The sequence below is a fragment of the Felis catus genome, chromosome F2, assembly GCF_018350175.1.
Source record: "Felis catus isolate Fca126 chromosome F2, F.catus_Fca126_mat1.0, whole genome shotgun sequence".
Lineage (NCBI taxonomy): Eukaryota > Metazoa > Chordata > Mammalia > Carnivora > Felidae > Felis > Felis catus.
The window spans coordinates 75691977-75719532 of NC_058385.1; the positions used below are offsets into that span (position 1 = coordinate 75691977).

A 27556-nucleotide genomic window follows, 5' to 3' on the forward strand; every position below is an offset into this window, starting at 1 on the left:
CAAAGGAAAGACACGCTCCGTGGCCGCTGCTCCTCTGACCGTGTCTGCGGCAGCGACAGCAGCAGCCCCTGCCCGGGACCACGGGGTCCAAGCGGTGAGACTGCCCAGTATGGACTCAGCACAGCATTCCTCTCTGGCCCCGTCCCGCTTGCTGTCCTCACCTGGAATAGCTTCATGTGCCGTTAAAACCACACTTATGATGGGCTTCTTCACTCCGGAAACCTGCCCGGCCTCCTTTCCCGAGGAGATCTTCTGGACTTTCTCCGTCCTCTGTGTCCGCGGCCTCCTTGGAGTCTTTTCTCGATCATCCTCCTTGTACTTCCTTTCCAGTTCAAGGTCAGATTCATCACCTGGAGGTCAAATAATACTGAGATGTATAAAATATCCTTTTATATCAGTGATAGAATTGGAGCGCGCACATAACCTTTTTATGCGACAGTAAAAGAAATAAATGTGTGTGATCTATACACTTGGGTCCTCACTGCTACGCAGGCTTCTCCAACACTTCAGGCATCATCTTTGATTCTTCAGTCTCTCACCTGATTCAGTAAATTTCGGCACTGAGGCCACAGGCCACCATCGAGGCACTGGGGATACAGTGTTGATAAAGCAGGCATGACCCCTCACCTTGTTTTCATGACGCCTACCAGACTTCAGAGTCATTAAGGAAGATAGAGTCCCCCAAGATTTATATATAGCCCAGGAAGAAATCATTCAAGCTACAATTACTAGGTACCGTCCGTGGGGGATACGAAGACCAGTAAGCCACAGACCCAGACCCTGCCCTCAAATGCCCTGCAGTCTGGTGGGGGCCGGGGGTGGGGAGGGGGGCAGTCAGCCGCGTGCCAAGTGAAATGAGAAGGGATGGTAGGATCCACTCGAGAAGTCAGGAAAGGCTTTCTGGGGAACCAACCCTTCCGTTAACTGTAAACACAAGCGTCTGTGAAGTGATGGGAACGCTGGGGAACAGGTCACGCAAAAAGGGTGTGAAACAAAGGAGTGGGTATGGTAATAAAAATGGCAACATCCCATGGGGCGCCTGGGTGGCTCAGTCGGTTAGGCGTCCGACTTCGGCTCGGGTCATGGTCTCACGGTCCGTGGGTTCGAGCCCCGCGTCGGGCTCTGTGCTGACAGCTTGGAGCCTGGAGCCTGTTTCGGATTCTGTGTCTCCCTCTTTCTCTGCCCCTCCCCCGTTCATGCTCTGTCTCTCTCTGTCTCAAAAATAAATAAATGTTAAAAAAAATTAAAAAAAAAATGGCAACATCTCATTGTAACAAAAGACAGCAAAGACAAGCAGGAAACCATTAGCTTAGTGTGCGTGCTGTGTGGCTATAGCTTCATGGAGAAGCAGGGAGGTGGAAATAAAACCAGTGGAGGGAGTGAAAGTTAGGTTCCAGAGGGCCCGAAGACCCCGAGAGGTCTGGGACCCTCCTTCAGGGAGAGCAGGGCAGGAAACTCCAGTGCCCACGGATGCCAGTCTAGCAGTGTGGGCAAGGGAAGCCGCCAAGCAGGACTCCGGTGACAGAGCACAGGCCCCAGCTGCGGCTGGGGCCACCCTGTCAGGTCTTAGGACAAGGTCATCAAATCTTTGGGCTGTTCAGAAAGAGACCGGGAATTCCAATTTTTTAAATGAAATCTTTAGATGCTTCAAGGTCGGCCCTTATCTAAAAGATCTTAAGACAATGGGAGAGCCAAGAGAAACGCGTTTGCGGCCACATTTCACCCACAGCACCCTCCTGCCACCGAGGAAGGCAACGGTGAGCCACAGTTTATGTGGGAGGAGGGCTAACCCGTATCTGTGCTTTAAACATCTGCCGCCACTGGGGAGGGTGAACTGGGTGGGTTGAAAGGACACTTAAACCCACTGAAGAACGGAGACGCCAGCCACAGAAGGAACGGCGACCGACATCGCACGGCGACACTTGGCAGTAGCCTGAGGGGGAAGAAAGACTTCAACACCAAAGTGAGGAATAAAAGGACGTGTGATCGCTTGAATGCATGCGGTTCCGGATTCCAGAGGAGATACAGGAAGGAAGGGGAAGGAGTTTTCGGTCTTGGAATCACACACAGACCTGAACTAACCTGCCCGAGAATCCCTTCTTCGGGACGTCATGACAAGTGGAAGGAACACAGCCCTTTGGCAGAGACGCACGCGGGGCGGGTGCATGGCTGCAGGACAGACGCACAGGCGGACGGACAGTAGGGCCCCGGAAAGCGCCGGCATGGGGCATCACGCAGGTGAGGTCGGAACCGTGCAGTGATAAGGCAGAAGCTGGAGAAAATGGGAGAAACCAAAGGGGAGACGGCCTGAGGCAGCTCCGTACGTCCCTGCTTCCCACGACGCAGGTCGGCCGACAGCCAGACCCGCACATAAATGTAGCAACCAACGGGACAAGATACAATGCGGAGACACAAACTCTTGGGGAAGGCTGCTGGGGGGAGGAAAGCGCTCCCAAGATGACGCCAGGAAAAACATGTGGCTAATGGGGCAGACTGATCAAGACAAACACTTAACGTTTGTCCCCACAGACCGAGTACTTGGAACATGTTTCAACCTGGTGGAAGCAGTCTTAGGGAATTGAATGGACCGGAGCAGGTCCTTAGTCACGTAATTAGCGTTAGTACTGAGCCTGTTAACATTGAAGCGAGGAGAAAAACCAGCAGATGAGATCGTGAATCACACAGACTGTGCATTACTCTCCAAGGCCAAAGGGGAGAAGTCAAGGACCATCATACAGGTCCACCCCTTGAAGAGCATGACGACCCCTGAGGAGCAGAAGAAACAGGGCAAAACGAGTGACCTGCGAAGTCACTGCCAGTGCTTACATCCTGTGACGTCTGACCTGCATCAGGCCTGACGGGAATGTTTTTAGAGCATTTTTTAGCGGCTGTATTAAAAACATTTCAAAGAGCCTAAAGTTGCCTGCGTCACAGTCACGTGGGTGACACGTGTGCATAAGCAACAGGAGAATATACTGGATGCTATGAAGAGGCCAGAACGACTTACCAAGGGACTGTTTGCATTTAAAATCATGCTTCACTTTATAAACAGACTCACCAAGGGATACAATTCAATGCATGAGCGACACAGCAGGAAGAGATATGTTCACGTGCGACAACGACAAGCGCGGCACCCTGTGAGTTTGAGCCTGCCATAAGCAGAACCCGGGTTAACAGCACGCGTCGACTTAAAAAACCAAAAGTACGCACACAGCGTGGGCCCGCACGAGCAGAAGGGAGCTCCTGGCTGTGCCCCGGATAAGCTAGATCCTGACTCTGCTGTCGGCATCCTATGTTGCAACGCACTGCAGAGCTGAGCGCCATGAGGATGGTGGACGGAGCACATAAGGGTCTGGAAGAGCCTGGGTTGGCCCAGGGGGAGGAGGGGAGAGGGCAAGAATCTCACCTCCCCCATCAGTGCCCTCGCTCCGGCCACCAGACCCACCCCCGGTGCCCGTGCCTGCCTCAAGGGCAGTGCCCCTCCCGCTCCGGGGACAGCCACCCGGCCGCTGGGGCTACAGGACCTCAGTGTGGCGAAGGGGGTCTGGGGGAGAGGCTGCCAGGGGGCTTCTGGGAGCAGCTTTCTTCCCTAAGAAGAAAGAAACGTCCCTCTTCTTCGGCCAGGCATTGCCGTGTGCACTGCTTGGAACAGAGGTAAACACTCAGGAACTACAGGAGAGCAAGCGAAAGACGGGTCGATGCCTCGAGGATCTCAAAGGGAAACACGGCCCCTGAGACTGTGATGGTGGCTGAGCCCGCCCTGGAACCACTGGTCCCCAGATGCCTCTTTACCCCAATGAACGGCCATCCTCATCCTCAAACACGTCTTCAGTTGGTGCCTCTGCTAAAAGTCATCTTGACTGACACACCTCCAAACCATTCTCCTTCCTGATCCCAGAGTGAATCGCTTCAAAATTCACATCTGTCCCTGTCACTGCCCCCCCCTTCAAACCCTTCCATGGTTTCCCTCCCATCTGCACTAGGAGAAAGTACTAGATAAAGCACTCCAAGATCTGCCATGAATCTTCTCTCCCGCAACCCCTGAACCCTCAAGGCCATGACTCAAATACACACCCACACGAGTACTTACTGCTCACCCCTTTGGGCTACAATACTGGGTGACAAGTTGACCAAATACCCCTCTGTACCTTGCACACAGATAACACACAACACCCCCACGCCACATCCTCTGCTTGTCCGAATGGCAAACTGAAAGGCACACACACGCACACACATAACCAACATACCACTACAGCAATGGCTGGACTTCCCACACTGCTTTGCGATTTTCTATTCAGATGCCTCACTGTGCTGCGACTCTCCTGCAGGATGGGTCCATGCCTCCTTATTTTATGAGCCTGACGTAGGCCTGTAGCAGAGAAAGGGCCTACCCTAGGGGACAAAGGAGACCTGCACTGCTGTGCTCCAAAAAGCCAGGCGAGAACCAGTGGGTACAAGTCAGCAACAGATTTCAGCAGAAGAGAGAAATTTCCAGCAGTCAGAGCTGTCCAACAGGGAAAGGGTGGTTTTTGGTGATGCATTTCCGATGACAGTTTTCAAGGAAGCTTCAGATACCATTTGTCACACTGTGGGGAAGAGTCTGCAACACCTGGGAGATCAGACTAGGCAACGTTTGCATCTCCAAATTCGAAGCCCCTCTCAGGGAGATAGAGCCTCTCCTTGAGGAGCATGGCTGTGGAAAGGAGGCGTCAGGGAGAAAAGGGGGTGGAGGAATGAGCAATATGGGTCAGCGAAAGAAAAATACGAGTAAGACAGTGGGGGACGGAACACTACGCACCCTCCTCCCTCTTGGACGGACGCCAGAGACCAGTTTGTGCGAGTTCTGGTTCCCTGACTGAAATGCCAGTGGGGCTCTCGCTGTGGCCCCTGGGCCCACACCCGACCCTGGCAGCAGCTACAGAGGGCAGCTCACACTCACCTGGTCTTCCAGCCTCCCACCTCTGCTGCACAGGGTGTCCTTTGGTGTCCTAGCTGAGCCCCTGCAGCCCAGAAGTGAAGACGGTTCAATATGGCGGAGGGCAACCCTCAACCAATGAGGGATGGGAGCCAACACATGACCACTCTGGGCTCCTGACTTGGGTGGACAATTCTGGAAGCCATCTGAAGCTTCAAGATTCCGGAAGAGCCGAGGTTTCACTGACTGAAGGAGTGAGCCCAACAACAAACCCTTGGCTCTCTTCCGTCCCATCACACCTCCCCACTCCCTCACTTCTGCTGCCTGGGATCACCATCCCATAAACTGTCCACAGCCAAGGCTGCATCTGGGGGAACAGATGCTAAGATACTCCCCATTGAAGACTTCCCCAAATGTACATCCTTCATCAATTCTCTGTGGCCTCACCCAACATGGAACCACAGCCCATTCAGCTACGTTCCATTCTCAAGAGCTTCCAAAGATTCTTTTCCCATGGACTCGGGCACCACACGGTGAGCACTGTCCTCAGCAGCCTTGGGAATGATTCTTGGGGATGATGTGACATGATCCCTTGGGCACTGGAGCACTATGGAAAGAACAAGTCTCCCACAGAAAAAGCAGCATGTGCATTCAGGGAGGAGCAAATAACTCCAGGTAAAACACCATGCAAGAGAGGGGCAAGCCGGTAGGCTGAATGAAGACCGGCTGACACAGGCCACAACCCTGGACGCTACCCAGAGATTCCGGGCTACGAACACAGACGTCTACACGGAGAAATCCTGGGTTGTCTGTGGCATCCCCGGAAGCCATGCGTCTTTCAGCCCCCGTCCGGCTCTATCATGGCCGGCACTACCACCTAGTTTTCATTCCCAGCCACAGCTCTGGCACACAGTAGGTGCTCACCTTTTATCTGTGGAAAGTGGCACTAGGCACGTCTGAGGGTCTCCCCACTTCCTCCCCTGCCGCCTGCTTCTCAAGTCTCCCTCCATCCAGTCTCCTGTTGTTTCTGGATGTGACGTGTAGCATTTGTGCAGCATGGCGGGGGCGGGGGGGGGGGGCCTGGTTCCCAGTCTCTGGCGGTAAAATCATAGGCGGGCCCTACGGCCGACATCACGGGTCCTCTGGGAGTCGAGAGAGGAGAGAGCTCCAAGACCTCACGAGGAAACTTCCCTGAGAAGTCCCGGCTCTCAGCCCACATTCGCCACCCAGTCTCCCAACACTGTCCTTCCTTCAGGCACAAGCATGGAGACACTCGCTCCAGACCCAGCATTTCTGGAAGCCGAGGCAAATTAAACCACCAGGCTCCATGGACACGTTCACTTTTATTCTCAGGACTCCACCTGGCTGTGGACTTGGGAGGGTCAAGTCAACCTTGGCCTGACTTCAAAGCCTGTCTCTTCAGTTTCTCTGCCTGCTTCCTAGTTACCCTCTCCTCACTCTGGTTAAGTATTCATGTCAAACACTGCTCTTCTGAAAACAGAATTTCTATCTCTAATAGCAAGTTCAACAATAATTTTCTACCACTTAATAAAACATTCTCTTTGTAAGCTGACTTCTTCTCGTTCTCCTCCTGTTTCCAGATCTTCTCCGTGTCTGTGCTTCTTAAACAAAACATCATTTATGCGCAAAAGAAATAAGTAGTTCCTTGGAATTATCAAAGGACTACAGAATGTATTTGTTCTTTACGAGCCAACAGTTCACTCCACGGATAATTATGGAGAGCCGCACGCTGTCCTAGGCATTTGGGACACTGTGTGTACGGAACAGAGAAAGACCCCTGCCTCCTGGAGTTTACGGCTAGTGGGGACATTCAGGATATTGAAGACTTGACAAATAGGTATATCACAGAGTAAGCTAGAAGGCAATCAGGCACGCGGGAGCTGGGCAGGTCCACAGCGTGGAGTCTAGTGAGCTAGTTCTGATCTAACAAACACCACTCACACAACCATTTCCTACCAGTGAGGACGGTCACTGTGACACGGCTCATTTATTTGCTTGTCTGCCCACCCCTCCCCAGGGATCTAAGCGCAATGAGCACGGCAGGATTTAGCCCATTGTGCAGGAAGCCTATCAGTGCCTGACACGCTTCAGGGACTCGATAAAGTGGAGACAGGGCAGGGCCTCACACTTCACAAGGCAGCAGAGTCGGCCATTTGTTAAGCAGAGAACAACAGAGGACCCCTTGGGTGCCTGGCCCTGTGCCAGGCTCCGGGGACCCGAGAAGAACCAGGCCCGTTCCTACCCGCAGAGAGCTCCGAGGCTCACCCACTCGACAGGTGAGCCAACACTGACCAGCGCCCCCGCCCTCAGCATGCTACACTGTCATCACCGTCTTTGGTCCTCGGCCCCTCATGAAGCTGCTGGGTCCCTAAGCCCATTATAAAGACAAGGCTCGGGGTGCCTGGCTGGCTCAGTCGGTTGAGCGTCCGACTTCAGCTCAGGTCATGATCTCGCAGTCCGTGAGTTCGAGCCCCGCATCAGGCTCTGTGCTGACGGCTCAGAGCCTGGAGCCTGCTTTGGATTCTGTGTCTCCTTCTCTCTCTGTCCCTCCCCTGCTCATGCTCTGTCTCTGTCTCAAAAATTAAAAAAAAAAAAAAAAAATTAAAAACAATTAAAAAATAAAAAAGACAAGGCTCAGTGAGGGGGAGAGGTGACAGGACCAAGAGACCCTCCCCGATTAGTAGGAAAACCCAATATCATCCCTGAGTCTGTCCGCAACAGAGTGAGGCCTTCTCCCTGCCCTCTCCTGCCCCTGATAGAGCACATGGACAGAAACCAACCAAACAGCTGAGCCCCACGGTGGCCAATGTTGTCTTCAGATGACTGTGAGGACACACGGGCCTGGCCCTCTCTCTGCTCTCTCCTTGGGGAAAGTGCTTGGCTTACAGGCGCTCACGGACCACGGCACCCGAACACCGCCCTTAAACAACCTCTTTCCCCCCAGCCCATTTCCCTCTAATGGGGGCCTGGCCCATCTGTGCGGAAGGCCAAGGGGGGAAATAAAGGCTGGCACTTGCTCAGTGTGCCCTCGGTCGAGTCCCCATCAGCGGTTCAGAGGCCTTGTGCTCCCCATCACGTCCCACGCCCCCCGCCAATCTGCCAGCCACACTAAGGCACACGGTGCAGACAGCCGCACAGCTGGAGACCCTAGCACAACAGGCTGCCGGGCCAGCCTCTGCACCCAGGGCCCGGCATCGAAGATCCCATCCCAGCTCGTGGGGGGCATGCCCAGCTCCTCCGCTCTGCAGCCAAGCTCCTCGTTGGGAAAAGGCCATTCTTGGTAAGCGAGGAAGGCAAGAGTTTCAGCACTGCTCGCACAGGTGAAGGTCTGTCTCCCCTGCACTGAGACAGACTGAAGTCTCTGACAGCAAACGAGGCACTAACAGTGGCTCTTCTGAGACAGAGACACTCAGGGAAGCCCAGCTGCCAGCAGGGCGCCCAGCCTGACACCAATGGGTAATCTGGGATCGTTTACTCACCCTTGTTTCAGAGAATGCCCAGCTCACCCCCTGGGCCTCCGCAGGGTGCCTGACAAGGAATGGCTGGAAAATCGATGTCTCTTAATAAATAGCATCCAGTGTGGGAAATAAAGACACTGATTGGGGGCTGGGGGAAGGAAGTACCCAGGTTACACCCCAAGCTTCCTGATGCTGCTTTTAAGGTGAACCACCTTCCAAACGGCCTGCTTTGTACACAGGTGTTAATTACACAATTCACCGTAAGGTCGTATTTTATCTTCAAATTGCACAAGATGTCTAAAATATCTTCACCGAGCTGTTTCAGAAAACACACTTGACCTAACAGAAAACAGGATGTAATTTTAGTGAGATCGATAGCTGAAATCTGCCCGAGGTGCGTAAAAGGCAGACTGCACTGGCTCCCATCAAACCCCAGCGGGTCTTGGGGGGAGGCCAGCCAGGCCGCAGGAGGAAAGGTCAGCACTGACCCCATCAGCAGCACTGGGGCTCGGACGGAAACATCTCACGGTGGTCTGTGTCTGTCTAGTAGTTTTCCTCCGGTCAACAATCTGGAGAGACAGAGAAACTACACCGGTACTTAGATAAGACCACCTCATCTTCCGCGTGGTACTTTACAGTGTGCAAAGCGCTTTCCTGAGCATTAACTTAACGAGCACCTGTAACTCGACTACCGTATGCACCGTGTGCCCCTGTAGCCAATCTTTTTATGTTTCACTTTTTGCTCCAAGGCTCTAATGACCGTGCTCTTCCGGAACATGAGGCCCTCAGTTGAGGGGCCCCTGTCCGTCAAATTCACACCACGCTGTGTAGACATTCACTGTCTGAATCCCAGCATGACTCTCACTGCAGCAGGAAGGTGCTCATCAAGGGTGTCGAGCGGCAGGACCACTGTCAGGTGAATTATTTAAGCAATTTCAACGTAAACAGTCGGCAAAGGGGCGTGATTTCTCTGGCTGAAACGGGTGGGGTCCCCCTCGCCACCTCCCACACCAGCGCCCCCACCCGTCCACCCTGAGCCACTAGCACCTCTGCAGGGCCCTGAAAACACCTTGAAAACGAGCGGATGAAGACGCACGCAGAAGGGCTGTGCCAAGTACCACTTCGACGACGGTCGTTGCCGTGAGTGGCCAGGGCGGAGGGCGCGGGGCGTGAGCGACACTCTGTCTTTCAGCTGCATAGGTCGGGAGCTCTCTAAACTTACGGTCTGTGTGTGCAAAGCGAATCACTGTTCAAGCAAGGGAAAGGCTGCACAGTGAAGCACGCACAGCCGTCCCTCGGGCCGCGTGTGCTGCCGTGGGGCTGGTGCCCGTGCGTACCCACCCCCGGTCTGGGGCCAGGACGCCCAGTCCCCGTGGTTCCGTTGGGTCTGTGCTAACACAAGAGAGCTGCAGCGGGAGCGTGCCTCACCTGCCCCCCGGCCCAGTGTGCCCTGTCGAGTCACTGACGTTCCGGGAACTATAACTTCTAATTTCCTGACATCTGTGCCTTATAGCTCTTCAACCCCAGCACATTGGAGTAATTCTTTATATTTCATTTCCTTTTGAAAAGACAGTGTTTAAAAGAGCTATGGCACAGTGCAAGGTGGAATGCGAAACCTAATGTGGAAGCAGATGTTCCCAGAAGGGTGTGCACACCCACAGTGCTGAGCCCCCCCCCCCCCCACAGCAGGGCCTGGTGCCCTCGCACGCAGGGGGGGGCGCTCTGACTACAAACCTGAGGCAGGGAGCAGACACCCAGCATGGGTCCCATTTTAAGAGTAATGAGCAGGGTGCCTAGGTGGCTCAGTCAGTTTAGTGTCCAACTCTTGATTTTGGCTCAAGTCATGACCTCATAGTTCGTGAGATGTCATCAAGCTCTGTGCAGGGCCTGCTTGGGATTCTCTCTCTGCCTCTCTCTCTCTCTCCCTCTCTCTGTCCCTTCCCCCATTCACTATCTCAAAAACAAACTTTAAAAAAAAAGGGTAATGGGCAAAACTCCAGTGTCCCCATGTTCTAGAAAGTTCCCATTTGTCCCTCCAGGCCCACCCTCTGTCCTTCACCCAGGGGGTCCACTGCCCTCTGGCTTCCCGCTGGGTTTGGCCAATGGAGGAGGCAATGGCAGGAGATCTGGGCTCCCTCCTGGTCACCAGCTTGTCTGAGGTTGCTTCCTCGGCCACAGACTGGCCTTGGAGTTCAGGGGCCACTCTCCCCCTCTGTCTCTATACCTGGGGCGTAAACAGCACCCCACTACCGAGCTATCCACAGTCTCCCCCATGACCACACTTTGATGGGGAATCCCTTTACTAAACCCTCGGGTTGCCAATTCAAGTGTGGCACCTGCTTCCTGGCCATGTCCCACCAGCTCCCCACAGAGATCCTTTCAGTCACCCTAGATGGCTCCTCTTTCTGGCCCCATGTCACCTTCATGTCGGCATGAGCCACACTCCTCAGACCCAAGAACAATGGCCTCTATCCCAGCTTCATCTCATTTCGTCTCCCTGCCTTACCTATCATCGCTGACCTGTCCTCCTCTCCCTTAGAAGTGGTCTTCCTCAGGAACTTCCGCCCAGTCCCCTGATGACCGTCTACTTGTGCCCTCATAGGCTGATGGCCCCAGGGCTAGGGCTCCAGCCCAGCCTCCTGCCGGCTCCACGGCCAGGTAGATAACATCCCCTTGGACACCCACCGTCTGCCAAACTCAACAGGTGACCACGAGGAACCTGTCCTCTCTCCCCCAAACCTGCTTCTCCCTGGGGTTCTCAGGTTGGCAGGGCCCGTCCTCCACCCTAGCACCCAAGCCAAGACCCAGGCCACCGCCCACTCACTCCCTCTTGCCTCTCGCCCTGTCCGACCTCTACCGGGCCCTGGGAATCCCATTTCCGCCGGAGCTCTGGACTCTGTCCCCTTCTTGCCACTCCCACGGCCACTGCTGAATTCGGATACTGTAGACCCTCATCGGGACTCCCCCACACCCTCTCCCACTGACTCCTCTGAGCTCCCTCCAGACCCCGTGTGACCTCGGTGGGTGCTCCTCACGCGTACCTCCAAGTGCCGGTCTGGTTCTCCGCCCGCACCACCGAACTCTGAGCAACTTTCCTGCGCGAACGCCGTTCTCTCGCCATCGCATCACCGGCAACAACCCTCACAGCGCCCCCTGCGTGTGGTAACCCTCACACCAGGCAGGTTGACTTGGCAAAGGGCAGATGAAGAGTTAAGCGTGCTTGCAATCACACATTTGAAGAAATTAGCTCATAGGCACTCATGTATAATTAACACCGCACTAATATTCCAAAGTACCTGTTCTAAATTGCCCAAGAACTAATTAAATCTCAGAACACCCCAGAGAGTAAGTGTTATCAGCCACATTAATAAAAAGCTCAGAACAGTCGTCAGAACAGCAGACTGATAAGGGATTATATTCTGGGACTCTGGCACCAATTCGCTCCACGCTGCTAAGACAGCAGTTTAAGGAACTTATTAGCCCACGACAATTCCATCGGACCTGCTGAATACGCATCACTCTCGCTTCTGTTCTTCCCCTCAGGCTTTCTCGCATCTTCCCGGCTGTCTGGCTCCGGAGGAAAGCCAGGCAGGCGCCTGCTTCCAGCAGCGGCCCCGTGCAGTGACAGCCGTGAGAAGCAGCACAGGAAGGGCGGGAGGCCTCTGTCTTCCCCGTGACCCCGGTTCCCGCTATGTTACCGCACCTGCAGGCTTGTGCTGGAGCCACAGGAAAGGAAACGCCTGTCTCACCTCCTCTCCGCACACATAAACGCCAGGTCATCCTCAGACATGGAGCTCATGGCCCCCTCCTCAGGAAGCCCTCCAGGATGTACGCCACAGACATGTGGTCCTGCCCTGCCCTGCCTCTGCTTTAGCCAGAAGCACCAGGCCCAGCCCCCTGCTTTAGCCAGAAGCACCAGGCCCAGCCCCCTGCTTTAGCCAGAAGCACCAGGCCCAGCCCCCTGCTTTAGCCAGAAGCACCAGGCCCAGCCCCCTGCTTTAGCCAGAAGCACCAGGCCCAGCAGTAAGTCTGGCCACCCATCCCACGACTTCTCAGCCATTGGGGGTTTTCCCGGGAGAGACCGAGCTCCTGTTCATACGGGGTCACAAGGCACAACAGCTCCTTGTCTTGGGAAAAAGCATTAAGTAGCAGGAAAGCCCAGGTGCCGCGGACTCCATCACACCCTCTCAAGTCCCTCCACGCCAGGACACAGCGGGCAGCCCACCGAACTTCACACATCAAGCCACAGTGGGCTGTGCCCTTGGTCTTGACACAGGAGAACCGGCTTCCCCAGCACAGTCACTCGCAGCCAGCACGGCCCCAGGAGCCACCAAGATGCTGAACAAGAACGCCTCCCTTCAAAAGTCCCGGCATAACATCCCACTTAGGTGGGATTGTGTGTTCCTCCTCTGCTCTCTCCTCCCACCGCAAGAAAAGGCACTGAGCACCCCTGGTTTGCCCGAGAGACACAGCAAGTCAGGAGGAGGGATTGCGGGGTACCTGGCGTCAGCCCTACTTTGTCTCACACCTGGAGACTTCATTCCCGCAGGACCGGAGGTCTGAATTCAGGTGACTCTGGGCCAGGGCAGGGTGGCGAGTCGGAGGGCCAGCATCCCAGAAGATAGCTTGATCCACATGACCAGAGCTTGAGGTCAGAAGTCTAAGGGATTCAGGTAATCACCAGCTGGCCTTGGACAACTCCCTCCAGGTGGCAAAGCCTCTTTTTCTTCATCTGCAGTGAGATGGTTGCCCTACCCTGGCGTCCAGCAGGAGGATTAGAACAGATGCTCAGGGCCCTGGCAGCGGCTGGGCGCGGCAAGACGAGGCACCTCCGTGGAGCCCAGCCGGGGCCAGTGAGCATCACGGGCCCGCTCACCTGGGTGTGTCTGCTACTGACCCGTGGAAGCTCTGGACTAGCTCGCCTCTGGAAATTCTGAGAGCATGTAAACACGCATCTGTAGAATTTCCCAGCCTGATTCACACTCATTGCTGGGGCCCGACAGAGCTCCCCATGGGCTCCCAGCTATAGGTCTCATGCTTTCTTCCTCCCCTAAAGCAGTCTGATCACCTACCCTGTTATCACCCATCTGAACTTCATTTAAAAGCTACCAGAAGCTACCAGAGTAATGAAGGTCACGCTCAGATATTTTCACTGGGCAGCTGTTTACCAGCTGCTGGCCCTGAAGAGAGAGAGCTGGCGGGCTCAGGGGGTGGAGGGGGCTCCCTAAGAAGGAAACGGTGCCTGCACCAAAGGAGCCAGGAGACAAGTAGGCACAAGTGTGCAGAGCAGTGGCCCAGATGCAGCATCTAGTCTCAGGGCAAGGGGGAGACCCCTCCTCGCAGGGACAGGGAGGCCACAGAGGGATGCTCAACAAGAAAGCAACGGGTCACCTTTGCACTGGACACTGCTCTGTGGAGGGGCGGGGTTAGGGGGCCAGTGGAGATGTGGAGCCACCGATCCAAAGGCTGTGGCTGACAGTGGCTGGGAGGTCCCACTGGCACCTGACTCCGAAGATCCAGAACAGCGCTTGGATCAGGGTGGGAAGGGAACCCCAAACCCCACAGGGGCAGATCTGAGTCTGTGCCTGCCCCCCATCTTCTCCCCGCACCCTCCTCACCTTCCCTCCAGCCCAACTTTTCTCCAGACTGTTTCTTGTTTCATGACTGTAAACACAGTGCCTTATTTTGTTAATAATAAGATAACGATGAGTAACTTAAACAGCACACTTGTGTTCAGAAAGAAAGAAAGAAAGAAAGAGAAAAGAAAAGAAAAGAAAAGAAAAGAAAAGAAAAGAAAAGAAAGACAAAGAGGAAGCTAGACCTGGGGCAGGGAGGAAGGTCAGGAAGGAGACTGGGGGTCCCAGGGTGGCTCGGGGGGGGGGGGGGGGAGGGGGGGCGCACAAAAGCCAGTAAGGCTCAATGACAGTGCAGTCTGGGGTGAGATCAGAGGAGGAATTAAGCGCAACTCAGGTTTCTAGTTCAGAAGACTGGGAAGCACCAGCAAGTGAGAGGTAACTTTCCCAGGCAACCATCAAATATAGGTGAGAAAAATGAGAGATGAAACCCCAAGTGTAAAGAACACAGAGTCCAGAAATGACCATCAGCAGGTGCGCTGGCCAGGCAGCCAGCAGCACGTACTGGGGCCGATCCAGGTCACCTGGCCCACACCACGTAGAAACGTACATAGAAGTTAGAAAAACTAACTTTGAGTTTCCTGCTCATTAGAGACTTTGTAGTTCCTGTTTGTGCTCTAAAGGATCCGTGCATTTACTGAGCACTTCGTGTGTACCAGGCACTGTTCTGAACACTGGAGACAGAGTAACGAAATGACATACCCACACGACGTACGTAACACGGTCTTCCTTATGCCAAATCCATAAAGAAGCAGAGTTTGGCTCTAGATTTTGGCAAAGAAAGGACAGTGATGAGTGACTCTATGCCATGTGCAGGGCACCAGGCCCTGGGACAGCACGAGATCCTGTCTGCTGAGCTATCAGCACGTGGGGATATAAACACACATACGACACTCCTAACACGAGGAGACACGCATGGCACGGGGTGAGCAGCCTGGGCTGCCAGGAGGCAGAGGCTGAGGACAAGGATGGGCACGCTGAGCCAGCCTGAGACAGCAGTGAGGCCAGGAGCTGCAGGAGGGTGGGCATCTGCTGGCACACAAACACCAGACGGCCCTGGCGTCCTGGAGAAGGGATGGGTGTGCAAAGGCAGAGGGATGGGCAAGTGCCTGGGGCCAGAGGCGAGTGTGGCTACTCAGAAGGCGGAGGGGAGGGGGCCATTCCACAGGCAAAGGGAACAACGTACAAGAGACAAGCGTGTAGGGTACTGGCACCACCAGAAGTCTGTTACAGAGTCATACACGGGCAACATGGGAGGGGGTCGGGGCGGGGGGGCAGCTGTCAGGCTGTGCAGAAACAACCCAGCAGGCTCATGAGGAGCTCGGACTGTCTGAACAGCAGCAGGGAGAGCTAGCCGGTCCTCGGGGTACGGATGCGAGCAGCGTGCACTTGGCCCCAGCGGCAGGGAGAGCCAGAGTGGACGCACCCAGGGCGTGTCTAAAACAATCCACTGAAATCCGGGGAGAACATGGGAGAACTCCTCTTTCCCTTTCTTACCGCATCCTTGCGAATTTTATATTTTACGTGTGTTTTACAACAACCATAAACACGTTCTTACAGCAAATGGGGATTTGAGCAAAATGCCTGGGCTCCCATCCCAGGCCCACCACTTACTACGGGGTAACACTGGAGAGGGTGCTTGTCTCAGTTTCCGAATCTGTGAAACAGGGACAAAATCAGTAAGTACCTCATGGGGTTTTTAATGAAGAGGAAATCAATTAATATTTCTAAGACACTCAGTACAGTGGTGGGCCTACAGTAAGGATGCTGTAGTTGGTTTTTAAATTTTAAAAATGCAATTTATTGGTAAAAAATGAATATTTATCAGGGACGTGTATGCAAATCACTGGTCGACACAGAGCGCAGATGGGAGTAGGGCACAGACCAGAGCCATCAAAGAGTCTGTGGAGGGAATGATGGGGCCTGATCGACACGAACGTCAGCCGGATAGAGAGGAGGATTGGAGAAATATCTCCCAGAAAAAGTCAACTGACCATGATAAATGACCAATGTGAGAGGTGACATCTGGATGGTGGGGCCAGTCACCAAGTCAGAATATGGGGCGACCATTTGTAAGGAGCTAGTCAGTGAGCTCAGCACCAAACAAGCCCACAGCTCAAGCCGCCTGTGGGTCACCCGAACGGATCTGGAGCCCAGGACGGGGTGGGGGCAAGGAGGGCGTCTGCAGGTCACAGAGCACAGCTGGGGGGTGAGTCCAAGGAAGCGGATGGGAGCCATGCAGCAGTCACTAGTGACAGTCATCAAACACCTCCGGCTCTCCCCCACCCCAGGCACTTTCTGGCCCCTTGGAGTCGGTGGGCCACGACATCAGCTCTGGCCAACGAAATGCACGGGCAGAAATGACGGGTGTCGCTTCGAGGCAGGGCTCTCCTCCCCTCCTGCACAGTGACCAGCCACGTTCGGGGCGGGGGGCTGCTCTCTCCGTCCAGGACCCCGAGTGAGCAGAGCCCCTGAGGACCGGCAGCAGGTATGGAGTCCGAAGGAGAACGCGAGCTTGCTTCTTCCGTTAGGCCACTGCAGTTTGGGAGAGGCCTGCTGTAAGGGTGTGGCCTGGCCTCCGCTGACTGACAGACTCGGGGACAGTGACAGTGACGGGGCGGGGGGGGGGGGGGGTGACGTGATGAGAGGAGGAACAGGAGCTCACCGAGCAGGCGGGGCAAGAGCAGCTGGAGAGAAGCGGGGGAGCTGGGAGCACAAGGTGTCACCGCGAGGGAATATTCACAGTGTGAGGGCACACGCCCGCACTTCCCAGCAGGCCGAAGGCTGGGTGTGCCTGGAGACACGACCTCCAGGCTTCCAGTCACCTGACCGGTGCACGGGTGAAACCAGGGTTTACAGGCAGCAAGAGGAACCGGCCGTTACCATTACTCAGCTTTCCACGGGGAAAAATGTCCCATTCGAGAGACTGACGCTGCTCCGCCTTGCCACCTGCAAAGTTTCAAACACAACTCACCCAAAACCGTTTTCAGTCAGAGCAGCCATTACGGAGTCAGCCGTTTGGCTAACACAAACGCAGTAGAAGGCACTTGAAACATTGTTACAAAAAATCTCCATGAAGATTACAGGGGCATCTTAGGGAGTATCTTAAAATAAATGCCTTGTCTTCTCGAGGACAGATTTAACAAGAGTTAAGAGCCCATTTCTGCAACTCTCCTTGCAGAAAATGACCCCAGAAATAACAAGCTAAGACAGGTTCAGAAGTCACTTTTATAAAGTTGACATATTGATTTCTGTAGGCCGCAAACTGTTTTTCAAAAACACCAGCTGCTCCACATAATGGCATTAAAAAAAAAAATCTCTTTTCCTGGTTTCTTTTACTATTCAAATGCAGAATAAAATAAACAAACGTTGAATACACATCAAAAGTATTATTTTAACTTGCTGTGGTTCAGGGAAGGGAAGGGCTTGTTTTGTTTTCTTGTAATTGTTTTAGCAAGCTAAAGAGTCAAGGTCAACTGTTTGAAATGTCACTAATCTGCTCTTTGCAGACCGTGTATTAAAACAATTATGCAAGAATTTTCCAAATTGTAACGTTGTGCTTGGCAAACTAGGATCCGGAGCAGTCACACGGACACATGGACGGCAGCCACAAGCCAGTTGGGAAGAAGGTCATTTCTGCATATTTCAGCGGCTTCGACAGGGGCCAGAAAGGGAAAGACTCCCAGAACTTCTACCTTTCCGTTTGGTATTTGTTAACTTAAAGTCCTTTTAGGTCATTCAAATCAATGGAACACGAGTCCAGTTTCTCTACGGCTATTACTGGAGGCCGCTGATAATCTTATTAGAAAGGACTGCTCAAGTCTGCCATTGTAGGAGACCTGGCTGAACTAATTACAGAGCAGAAGATAAACAGGAACCTCGCAGGGTGGAGCCTTCATTTCTTATAAGGTTAGAGATAAAGCTCACAAAGGTACACTGAAATGAATAAAATCTGCCTCCATGGAGTGGAAATGAGACCGGTTTCAAGACACGGCCGTGGCACAGCAGGCTGGCCAACGGGTGAGGGTCAGGAGGTGTGGGATGGCACCCCAACCCTACCTCGGACGAGGCGTGGGGCTCCGCCTGATCGTCATCACTTCTGGACTCAACTTCCTCACCTATAAAATTATGAAAGTGAGGCTGGAAAGGGGGTTTTCCAAGCCAATCTTAAACAGTCACACACCATGTGATTCAACTGATAGAAGATGCTCAAATGACCAAACTACAGAGCTGGAGGACAGACCTGTGGTTGCCCAGGGTGGGGGTGGGTTGACATGTCTACCCCTGTGACACGTGACACGGAACTACCCACACACGTCATCTCACTGTCCACGTCCCCATTCTGACGTCATGCGTGAACCTCTACACAATCCTTGGGGAAACAGGGTCAAGGGCACGAGACTTCTCTAGACAATCTTGGCAACCTCCTATGAATGCGCAATTATTTTCAAAATACGAAGTTTTACTCTTTTAAAGTATTTCTTAGACGTTGCACCGGACCCTTATTATTTCCTCTGTGGACCCTTTGATGTGAAATAGCTTATCTACCAAACTGCATTTATTAAGCAGAATTCTTTTGCCCATGTTTAGTGATCAAATATATAACTGTCTTACTTTAAACTTTTTACAAAACACAATTTCCAGATGGATCAAAGACACAGGTAACCAATACAACCGTACAAAAATAACAGAGGACTACATAGGAGCACGTTTTTTATTATTTGGGGGTAGAGGTAAGTGTTCTAAGCCATGAAGAAAAGGGCAAGAAATTTAAAAGGAACATGTAGTGACAATACAGACATTTAAAACTCCAGCAAAGTGAGAAAGAAAACAAAGCAAGGCTACAAACGACAAGACAATGATAAATGTGGAAAATACCCTCGGCACATATGTGTCCGGGAAGTAACTGACAGATGCTGTCTACGGGGCGGCTTGGCAACAGGCGTATGTGTCAAAAGGTAAACTATACCCTTATTAGCCGAGCAATTACATTACTGGTATCCGTCTAAGATAATAATAGCATAAGTGCAAATAATAAAATTAATATGCACGCTCAAGACCACTCACCTGTGGATTGTCATTGTTATTGTTTAAGTAGGCTTCAAGCCTGGTGCAGAGTTCAGTGCAGGGCCTGAACTCACAACCCTGAGATCAAGATTTGGGCTGAGATCGAGAATCAGTCAGATGCCTGGGGCACCTGGGTGGCTCCCTCAGCTAAGCGTCCACCTCCTGATTTTGGCTCAGGTCTTGATCTCAGGTCTTAAGCTCGAGCCCTGTGTCGAGCTGTGAGCTGACAGCATGGAGCCTGCTTGGGATTCTCTCTCTCCCTCTCTCTCTGCCCGTTTCCCATGAGCACTCGCTCTCAGAATAAATAAACAAACATTAAAAAAAAAAAAAAAAAGAGTCGGACACTTCACTGACTCAGACGCCCTGAGTAGTGGTTTTCTTTTTTGTAATCAGGGAGAAAAATGAAAAGCAATCTTGGATGTCAATCAACTGGAAACCGATGAAGGAAAATATATGGCCCACACATACGATGAAATGCTGGGTGTCCTTTAAAAATGACAAAAATCCGCATTTACTGAGTAGTTTGGTCAGGAAGCATAGCACAGCTACCACACCGCGGTGGGTTCAGAACCCAGACCCACCACATACAGGCTGTGTGATCTAAGCAAACTCCTGAACCTCTCTGTGCCTCAGTATTCTCTCCTACAAAATGAGAGTAACAATAATGCCTACTTCTTAAGGTTGCTGTGAGAATTACAGGAGCTAGCAGCAGTAAACACGGAGTATCCAGAAAGTGCTACGAAACAGCTTGTTAAAAAAATATTAACATGGAAAATGTTATCGGCTACATTAGTGAGTAAAAAAAGAAATCACAGAACATGATACATGACCCCATTTCTAAAAAACATATGTGTACACAGAAGGGAGAAGGATCTTCCTTCTCTTTCTTACACGTATAGTAGTCAATACACCTAGGCAGTGAAATTCTGGATTATTGTTACTTTCCTCTTAGTACTTTCTGCATCATTTCAGGTATTTAAAAAGAAAAACAAGATAGGTACTGTGAGACACTTCTGGAACCTGAATTGGTGTGAGCTTTTGGTGGGGAGGGGGAATTCGGCAACAAGTAATATACATCCTGACCCAGCAATTACACTTGTAGGAATTTATCCTATGAAAGTAACAACGTAAGTCCACAAATACATGTGTGCCCAGGCACATATGCACGCACGTACATATATATACACCTGCACACAGAAGTATTTATGAAAACAATATTTACAACAGCAAAAGACTGGCAACGACCCTAAATTTGCTCAGCTGACAACAATACGACACAGAAAAACAATGCTGTAGAGCTCCATGGAAAGATCTTTTTGGAAAGATCTTTTTTTTTTAATTTTTTTTTTCAACGTTAATTTATTTTTGGGACAGAGAGAGACAGAGCATGAACGGGGGAGGGGCAGAGAGAGAGGGAGACACAGAATCGGAAACAGGCTCCAGGCTCCGAGCCATCAGCCCAGAGCCTGACACGGGGCTCGAACTCACGGACCGCGAGATCGTGACCTGGCTGAAGTCGGACGCTTAACCGACTGCGCCACCCAGGCACCCCAAGAAAGATCTTTTTGGAAAGATCTTCTTGGAAAGATCTTTTTGGAAAGATCTTTTTGGAAAGATCTTAAGGGCCTTCAATGCCCAGGAGACGACTTGGCACTTGACTCTGAAGGGGAGACACTGAAAAACTTTGTTTTAGGAAGAAAACCCTGAGGGCAATGCAGACAATCCACAGACCCGACTGAACTCCTCAGGCTGCATCCAACTTAGATCCAGGTCTGACATCTGAAGGAAGCAGCAGCAGGAAGGTTTTGCAAAGGAGAACCCTGAGTTCCGGCCGTAATCGCACAGAAAGCCCAGGGGTCTCTCAGGAGGAGGCTGGCGGGATAAATCATGTGAAGGCACAAAAACAAAGCAGGTCCTCAAGAAGACAGCACTGAATGACCCCAAAGATTCAAATTCTCGGGACTCGGGCAGGTACACACAGGGCTCTCTTAACGCTACAGCCGGCCCCACTCATTAAGAGGCAAGGGCTACGGGGAACGCAAACTGGTGCGGCCCCTCTGGAAAACGGTATGGAGGGTCCTCAAAAAGCTACAGACAGAACTACCCTGTGATGCAGGAATCACACTGCTGGGTATTTACCCAAACGATACAAAAACACTAATTCAAAGGGACACATGCCCCCCTACGTTTATAGCAGCATTTCCACAATAGTCAAACTACGGAAGCAGCCCAAGTGTCCATCAATTGGTGACTGGATCAAGAGCTGGTGTGGTGTGTGTGTGTGTGTGTGTGTGTGTGTGTGTGTGCATGCATGGACACATACGTGTATGTGCAATGGAGTATCAGTCAACCATAAAGAGAATGAAATCTTGCCATTTGCAACGACATGGATGGAGCTAGAGGGTATAACACTAAGTGAAATAAGTCAGAGAAAGACAAATACCATCTGATTTCACTCCTAGGTGAAATTTAAGAAACAAAACAAGCAAAGGGAAAAAAGAGAGAAACAAACTAAGAAACAGACTCTTAACTACAGAGAACACACCGATGGCTACCCGAGGGGAGGCGGCTGGGGGGATGCCATTGAGGGCTGCACTTGTGATGAGCACCGGGTGACGTGTGGATGTGCTGAATCACTACACTGTGTGCCTGAAACTAGGAACACTATACAGGGATTAAAGTAAAAAACTTAGGGGCGCCTGGGTGGCTCAGTCGGTTAAGCGTCCGACTTCAGCTCAGGTCACGATCTCACGGTCCGTGAGTTCGAGCCCCGCGTCAGGCTCTGGGCTGATGGCTCGGAGCCTGGAGCCTGTTTCCGATTCTGTGTCTCCCTCTCTCTCTGCCCCTCCCCCATCCATGCTCTGTCACTCTCTGTCTCAAAAATAAATAAACGTTAAAATAAATAAATAAATAAATAAATAAATAAATAAATAAAGTAAAAAACTTAATGAACAAATAAACAACATGCAACCACCATTAACTATTTGTGTGAGAAAAAGAGAGTGGGGGTGTGCAGGGGGTGGGGGCCGGAGGGGACAACCCATAACCCAGGGCCAGTGGTTGACAAATGCACCAGAAATCAGCACTTTATGGGCAGGGAGGTGCATTCTAATCCTTCCTCCCTCAACCATCTCAGTTCTAGAAGTATCTTTATTTGCCAAAAGGGCATCAGGCTCTGAAACAGGAAGCCAATGGCTCTGAAACCACAGCACTCCCGGCCTACGTGCCTCCCACAGCAATGACGTGCCCTCCGCTTCGGGACAGGTGTCTTCCCAGTGGCCTATCCTGTTTGAGCGCTAGTCCATTATTTGCATTAGCCCATGCAGCCTAGAAAGTCACCTCGAGAGCCGTTCTTCAAAGGAAAGAACGTTTTATATTTTCTACAGTTTGCACAGATGTTGGCAATGAGCCTTGGCCACCAACCTAGATGTCTGGTAAATATCAGTTACTCAGTTACTCAGTTACGCCCCCGATCTGCGCTAGGGTCTTGCTTCCCGGTTGGGAGGTGTTTACCATAAAGGGACTTGAGGACTGAGGTTCAGAGGCTAGGCTCCCTTGCTAACTAAAGAACCCTGGACAAACACCTGATTGCCCAGTCTAGCTATCGTTACATACACAACAGGAAGGAAGACAACAGTACTGCTCCCATACTGCTACGAATAAGTTATAGCTAATGTTTGCTGAGCGCTTTTCAAATGCAGGTACTTTTCTGAGCACTTTAAAAGTCCTGCCTTATTCAATCCTCAAAGCAACCATATGAGATAGTGCTGTGTTTTATTCCCATTTTACAGATATGGAAACTGAGGCAGAAGGAAGCTATTAAGGCCTGGAGGAGCTGGGATTCAAACCCTGGCTGCCATATTCCAAAGCCTATGTTTTGACCAGAACTGGTTACTCCCATGTAACAAGCTTAGCACAGTACAAAACACAGTAAGAACTCAAAGTTTTGGGCAAAGTCTCAAGACTTGACAAGCGGTACAAGAACCAGACAAGAGCAGGGCCCACAGCAGAGGCCCTCCCCTCTCCAGTGCAGTCCTGCTAGTTCATTCCTCCCACAGGGTCGCCCCCGAGACCTGCCCCACCGTAGAGACAGCACTCCTTGCCCACCTTCACTGAACCTCCTTCAGCCTCTTTCAGAAGTTACTTCAGGCGCAAAGTCAGCGAAGCGCCCAACTTCAGCTCAGGTCATGGTCTCACGGCGCGAGTTGGAGCCCCACATCGGGCTTCGGAACTCTATCTCCCTCTCTCGCTGCCCCTCCCCCACGTCCCCCCTCACTCTCAAAATTAAACAACTATTTTTTAAAAAGCAAGTTACTTCAGATGAAGCTTAGCCAGGAACGTAAGTGGAGGAAGCACCAGTGTTCTTTCCTTTCTTCCAGAATGCCTGCCACAACCTAGCCCCCCAGCCACTGCTGGCTCAGCAGATGCCTCACAGGGGCCCCGAGCACCCTAACGTCTGCACCTCTGCCCACACCTCCCTCCATTAATGCCAATGCCACACACACCATGACTCCAGGCTCCCTTGAACCCCCATCAGAAGGCCGCCTCCCCTCCAAGGGTACGTTCCCTGTTAACACCTCGTGATGCACAACCCTGCTGTCCTACCCAGGACGCAAGCTCACCGAGGGGACGCTGTGTTTTACCCTCTCTGCAGAGCCCAGAGCTCCCGCGGACGTGCCCCAGTGACTCGCACTCCGTGGGCACCGCCTACCGGACACGTCACCGACAGTAACAGTCATCGGTTCCCAAACACAGACTTTTCCAGGTAGGTAGGCCGCATATAAAAGCGCTCAATCTCCATGCAGTAACTGACCCAGGGCAAACGGCTGTCCGCAGTTACACGTCTTCGCGAGAAACTGGCGCGTCCGGCCCTTGGGCAACGTACCTGCGTCTCCGTCCTCCTCACCCCAGTTCAGCACGATGATGCAGACGTGCTTCCTCAGCTGGCGCGGGTTAGAGAACTTTCGACGGCACTGGCCGCACTCCAAGCTGCCCGGAGCCAGGCTGCTCCCCTCCTCTGGGGCCGGCGGACTGCCCTCCTGCGGACTGACGACGCTCTCTGCCAGCTCCTCCTCGCCGCTGGGCTTCTTCGTGGACCCCTTCGGCCTGCCTCTCTTCCTCTTCATGACCGAAAACTCTACCAAGGAAACAAGAGGGCACAACGGAGTCACAGGAGGCGACAGTGCACGGCACGCACTCAACTTCCAAATGTGGAAATGTGTTCAGTTTCGGGTTTTATGAAAAACAGAAAGTCTGAAGCCGTTCCAGAAATTAACAGCTGCAGACGTACCTTTAGTGCTCACAGTTTTGCATCCACATGCCAACGTACAACCAGTTTTCTAATACTCTCCTTTAAAAATACTATGCGATCAAACCTTGGCACAGGCTTCCTCCGTAAAGTGGGGACGATTTTGAACTGTGACCGGCAGCCGCCCGGTTCACAAATCAGACTCCTAGTGAAGCAAGCAGCAGGTCCATTTATACCCAGTTCTCGGAAAAGTGCTTAAGGACTTCTTTGCGAAGGATTCTCAAAGGCCGCTTAGCCTTTCATGCTCATAATGAGCTGCACAACTATTCAGATTATTTCAAGGCGTCATAATTATTACAGCCAAATTGTTCTGATAAAACAGGGAAAAAAGAACTACAATCGCAATCTACCAGTTACAGGACTAAAGACAAGAGCAACGTGCTTCAAGTTTCCAGGCGACCTAGCGAGTTGGATGGCATGCTCAGAGCCGCTCTGGAGCAAGCTTCAAATCATTTGTCAACTTGTAACTCTGGTTAATCGGCGCTCGTGTTTAAGGCAGTCACCTCCAGAATGCGGGTAGGAAGTGAGACTGGCGAGCGGGGTCGGGGAGCATCCTGCTGTTGCTCGTGTGAAGGTGGAGGGGTGCGGGCTCAGGTGATGTCACGTGACAGGTACCCTGAGAGACGCCAAGCAGGAAGCCAGCACAGTGTGGCCGGCGCCCCAGGGCCAGCCGCCTGCAGGGCGCCATCCTCTCTGACTCTGAGCAGCGGAGGAGGGGAGGGGTCCTAGGCTCCAGCAACCCCCCCTGGGAAAATGGTCACGTACCGAGCGGTGAGGTCTTCGGGGCCCCTCCTGCTCTCTCCAAGGCTACCGCCCTGCACAGGAAAGTGTCACCCACCCGCCCTCGGCCACCCCCATGAGGACCCGTGAAAAGGGCTGCGGTGCTCCCAAGTCAGGCAGGGAGACCACAGGGGAGAGGAGGGCAGGACGGTTCTGGGGCAGAATCTGCCAGGAACCAGCGAGCGGCTTGACAACGTGGGCCCTGGACAGAGGAGGCTGCTCCGACGCGGGGTCCCCAAGAACTCGAGGAGACGGAGCACTGGAACGGGGGAAGAGCTGTGGGGGAGCCCTTGCAGGGGCAGGGCTTCTGTGGAGCTGCAGGGCCGGGCTGGGTCGGCACCAACCGAGAGCCACAGCGGAGCCCTCGTCGGCCAGGGCCACAGTGAGGCATACAATCCCTGCCTTCCCGCTCTGTCCGGGGCATGTTGGAGACGGGGGGCCGGGGAGGGAGCACTTTACAACAGGCAGGCAAAGGCAGAGACCAGGTGGCACGAACGAGGGCACAGGACGCTTCGATCCTGTGGCCCACACCAGGTTTTACCGAGCAGAACAGCTGTGTAGACACAAGGCCCAGCCGACGTGTATGGGAGGCCGGAGGGGGCGGCGAGGGAAGGAATGTACACAGTAAGGACAGAACTGTTTACTTCACGGTCATGAGAACGGTTCTCCTTGTTTTTCGTCACCACGGCATGATCTTGTGCAAGTTACTGAAGCGGCAAGGAACAGCAGAGAAGGATTGGCGGGGAGGCTATGAAACACGCACCGCGCGTCACGTCGGCTGAGTTGCAGAAATGTGTCTCGTGACAGTTACGGATGCCTGTGGCCCGGGCACAACACCGAAGAGGGACCCTGAACCCTGCCATGCAGACGGCCTGATGCTCCTCTCTGAAATGCCCTATGAGGACGCAGCCATGTAGACAAGATGTCTGGCCTCTGCCCCTGGCTACTGGAGGGGACCTCCAGGCCCTCAGGAGGTCCTGCCCGACAGGGGTGCCTGTATGCCTGGTCTAACAACGTGATTTATGACGGGCCCTGTGACAAGTCAGACCGGCCCTGACCTCTGGAGGAACTGGAGAACAAACGTCTTCATCTGAACCTACAGGACGAGCATGGGACCAACAGCCAGCCACGTAGGCAGTGGGTCACCAAGCCCCCCATAAAACCTTTGGACACCAAAGGCTGGGGTGAGCATCCCTGGCTGGAAGTTCTTGGGTCCTGTCATGTAAGACAGCCGGAAGAAGGCAAGGCATCCAGGACTCCACAGGGGGAGGAGGGTGACCAAAAGGTCCACACCTCAAACCCTCCAACCCCAGACTCGGCCCCTGCATCTCTCCCTTTGGCTGGTTCTGACTCATATACATTTTATAGAAAATGGTAATCGTGGTATGCTGCTTTCCTGAGTTCTGTGAGTCATTCCAACAAACCACGGAAGCTGAGAGAGCCCTTGGGGTCCCCCGGATTCGTAGCTAGCTGGTCCCGGGGACCCCCAAACTTACGGCTGGGGCCAGCAGTCTTGTGGGCAACCATGCCCCTCACCCGGGGTTCACCACGCTCACAGCGGCAGGGCACCCCACCTTCCCTCCTCAGAGACAAGCCGGAACACGTGCCACAGTGCCACGGGGTGAGGGGCTCTGCCTGCCGCGGTCTGTGCACAGGGGACTCATGGCCCTGGTCCTGACTGCCCGTTGCCCCCCCAACACCTAACCTGGTATCCCGCAGGGCCGGCAGGCACTGATAAATCCCAGTGAATTAAACTGGTGAGCGGTGCATAATCTGGCTGTCAAGGGAGAGACACAAAATCAGCCCTGAGAGCCTTGGAAAACCTCTAACACGACGGTGACAAAACTCATCTTACATCTTGCCACATCCATAATGCAGATGCTCAAGACCAATTAGTTAGCAAAAAATGAAATATTCATAAGTGAACTTGGAATAACTGAAGAGCACTGGGAACCGGGGCAACCACGGACGCCCCGCAGAAGTGCTGAGAACCCGGGCCCCGGGCAAGCGAGGTCCTAGAACGCCGCGGTCCAGACCTCGGCATGGGCTTCCTTTCCGTCCCCTTCCTCCTCCATGGGTCCCTCTGTCCAGTGTCTCTGTGATCTGTCCCAAAGACATCTGCCCACAGAACCCCCTCTCCATTCCCTGTCACCTAGATCCCTTCACACGGCCTCCAGCCTCCTGCTCCCGCCCTCCTCCGCCTCCACCCCTTGTCTCACTGCTGTGCCCTTGCTTTGGAACTTTCCATTGTTTACAACACTCAGACCTGGCTTTCTAGGTCCTTTCTCACAAGGCTCAACACATACACACACACACACACAGAGCTGTGCTCTCTCCCTGCTGCTCGGCAATGTTCTAGACCTCACGAAATCTA

The 27556-nt window shown here is 53.0% G+C and overlaps 1 protein-coding gene across 10 annotated transcripts in view; it reads right to left on the reverse strand.

The window, feature by feature from the left end:
* Window positions 1–27556, reverse strand: part of ZFAT (zinc finger and AT-hook domain containing) — a 286335-nt gene that overhangs the window by 121135 nt on the left and 137644 nt on the right. For 9 of the 10 annotated variants that reach the window (XM_023248127.2, XM_045050258.1, XM_019823176.3 and 6 more), the window contains 2 exons: window positions 23980–24231; window positions 162–350 (listed from right to left, as the gene is read on the reverse strand). In XM_023248127.2, coding sequence (XP_023103895.2) covers window positions 162–350; window positions 23980–24231 — 441 coding nt within the window. Of the gene's footprint in view, window positions 1–161; window positions 351–23979; window positions 24232–24384; window positions 24525–27556 lie in introns of those variants that run through there. The other variant, XM_045050259.1, reaches the window with a different exon arrangement.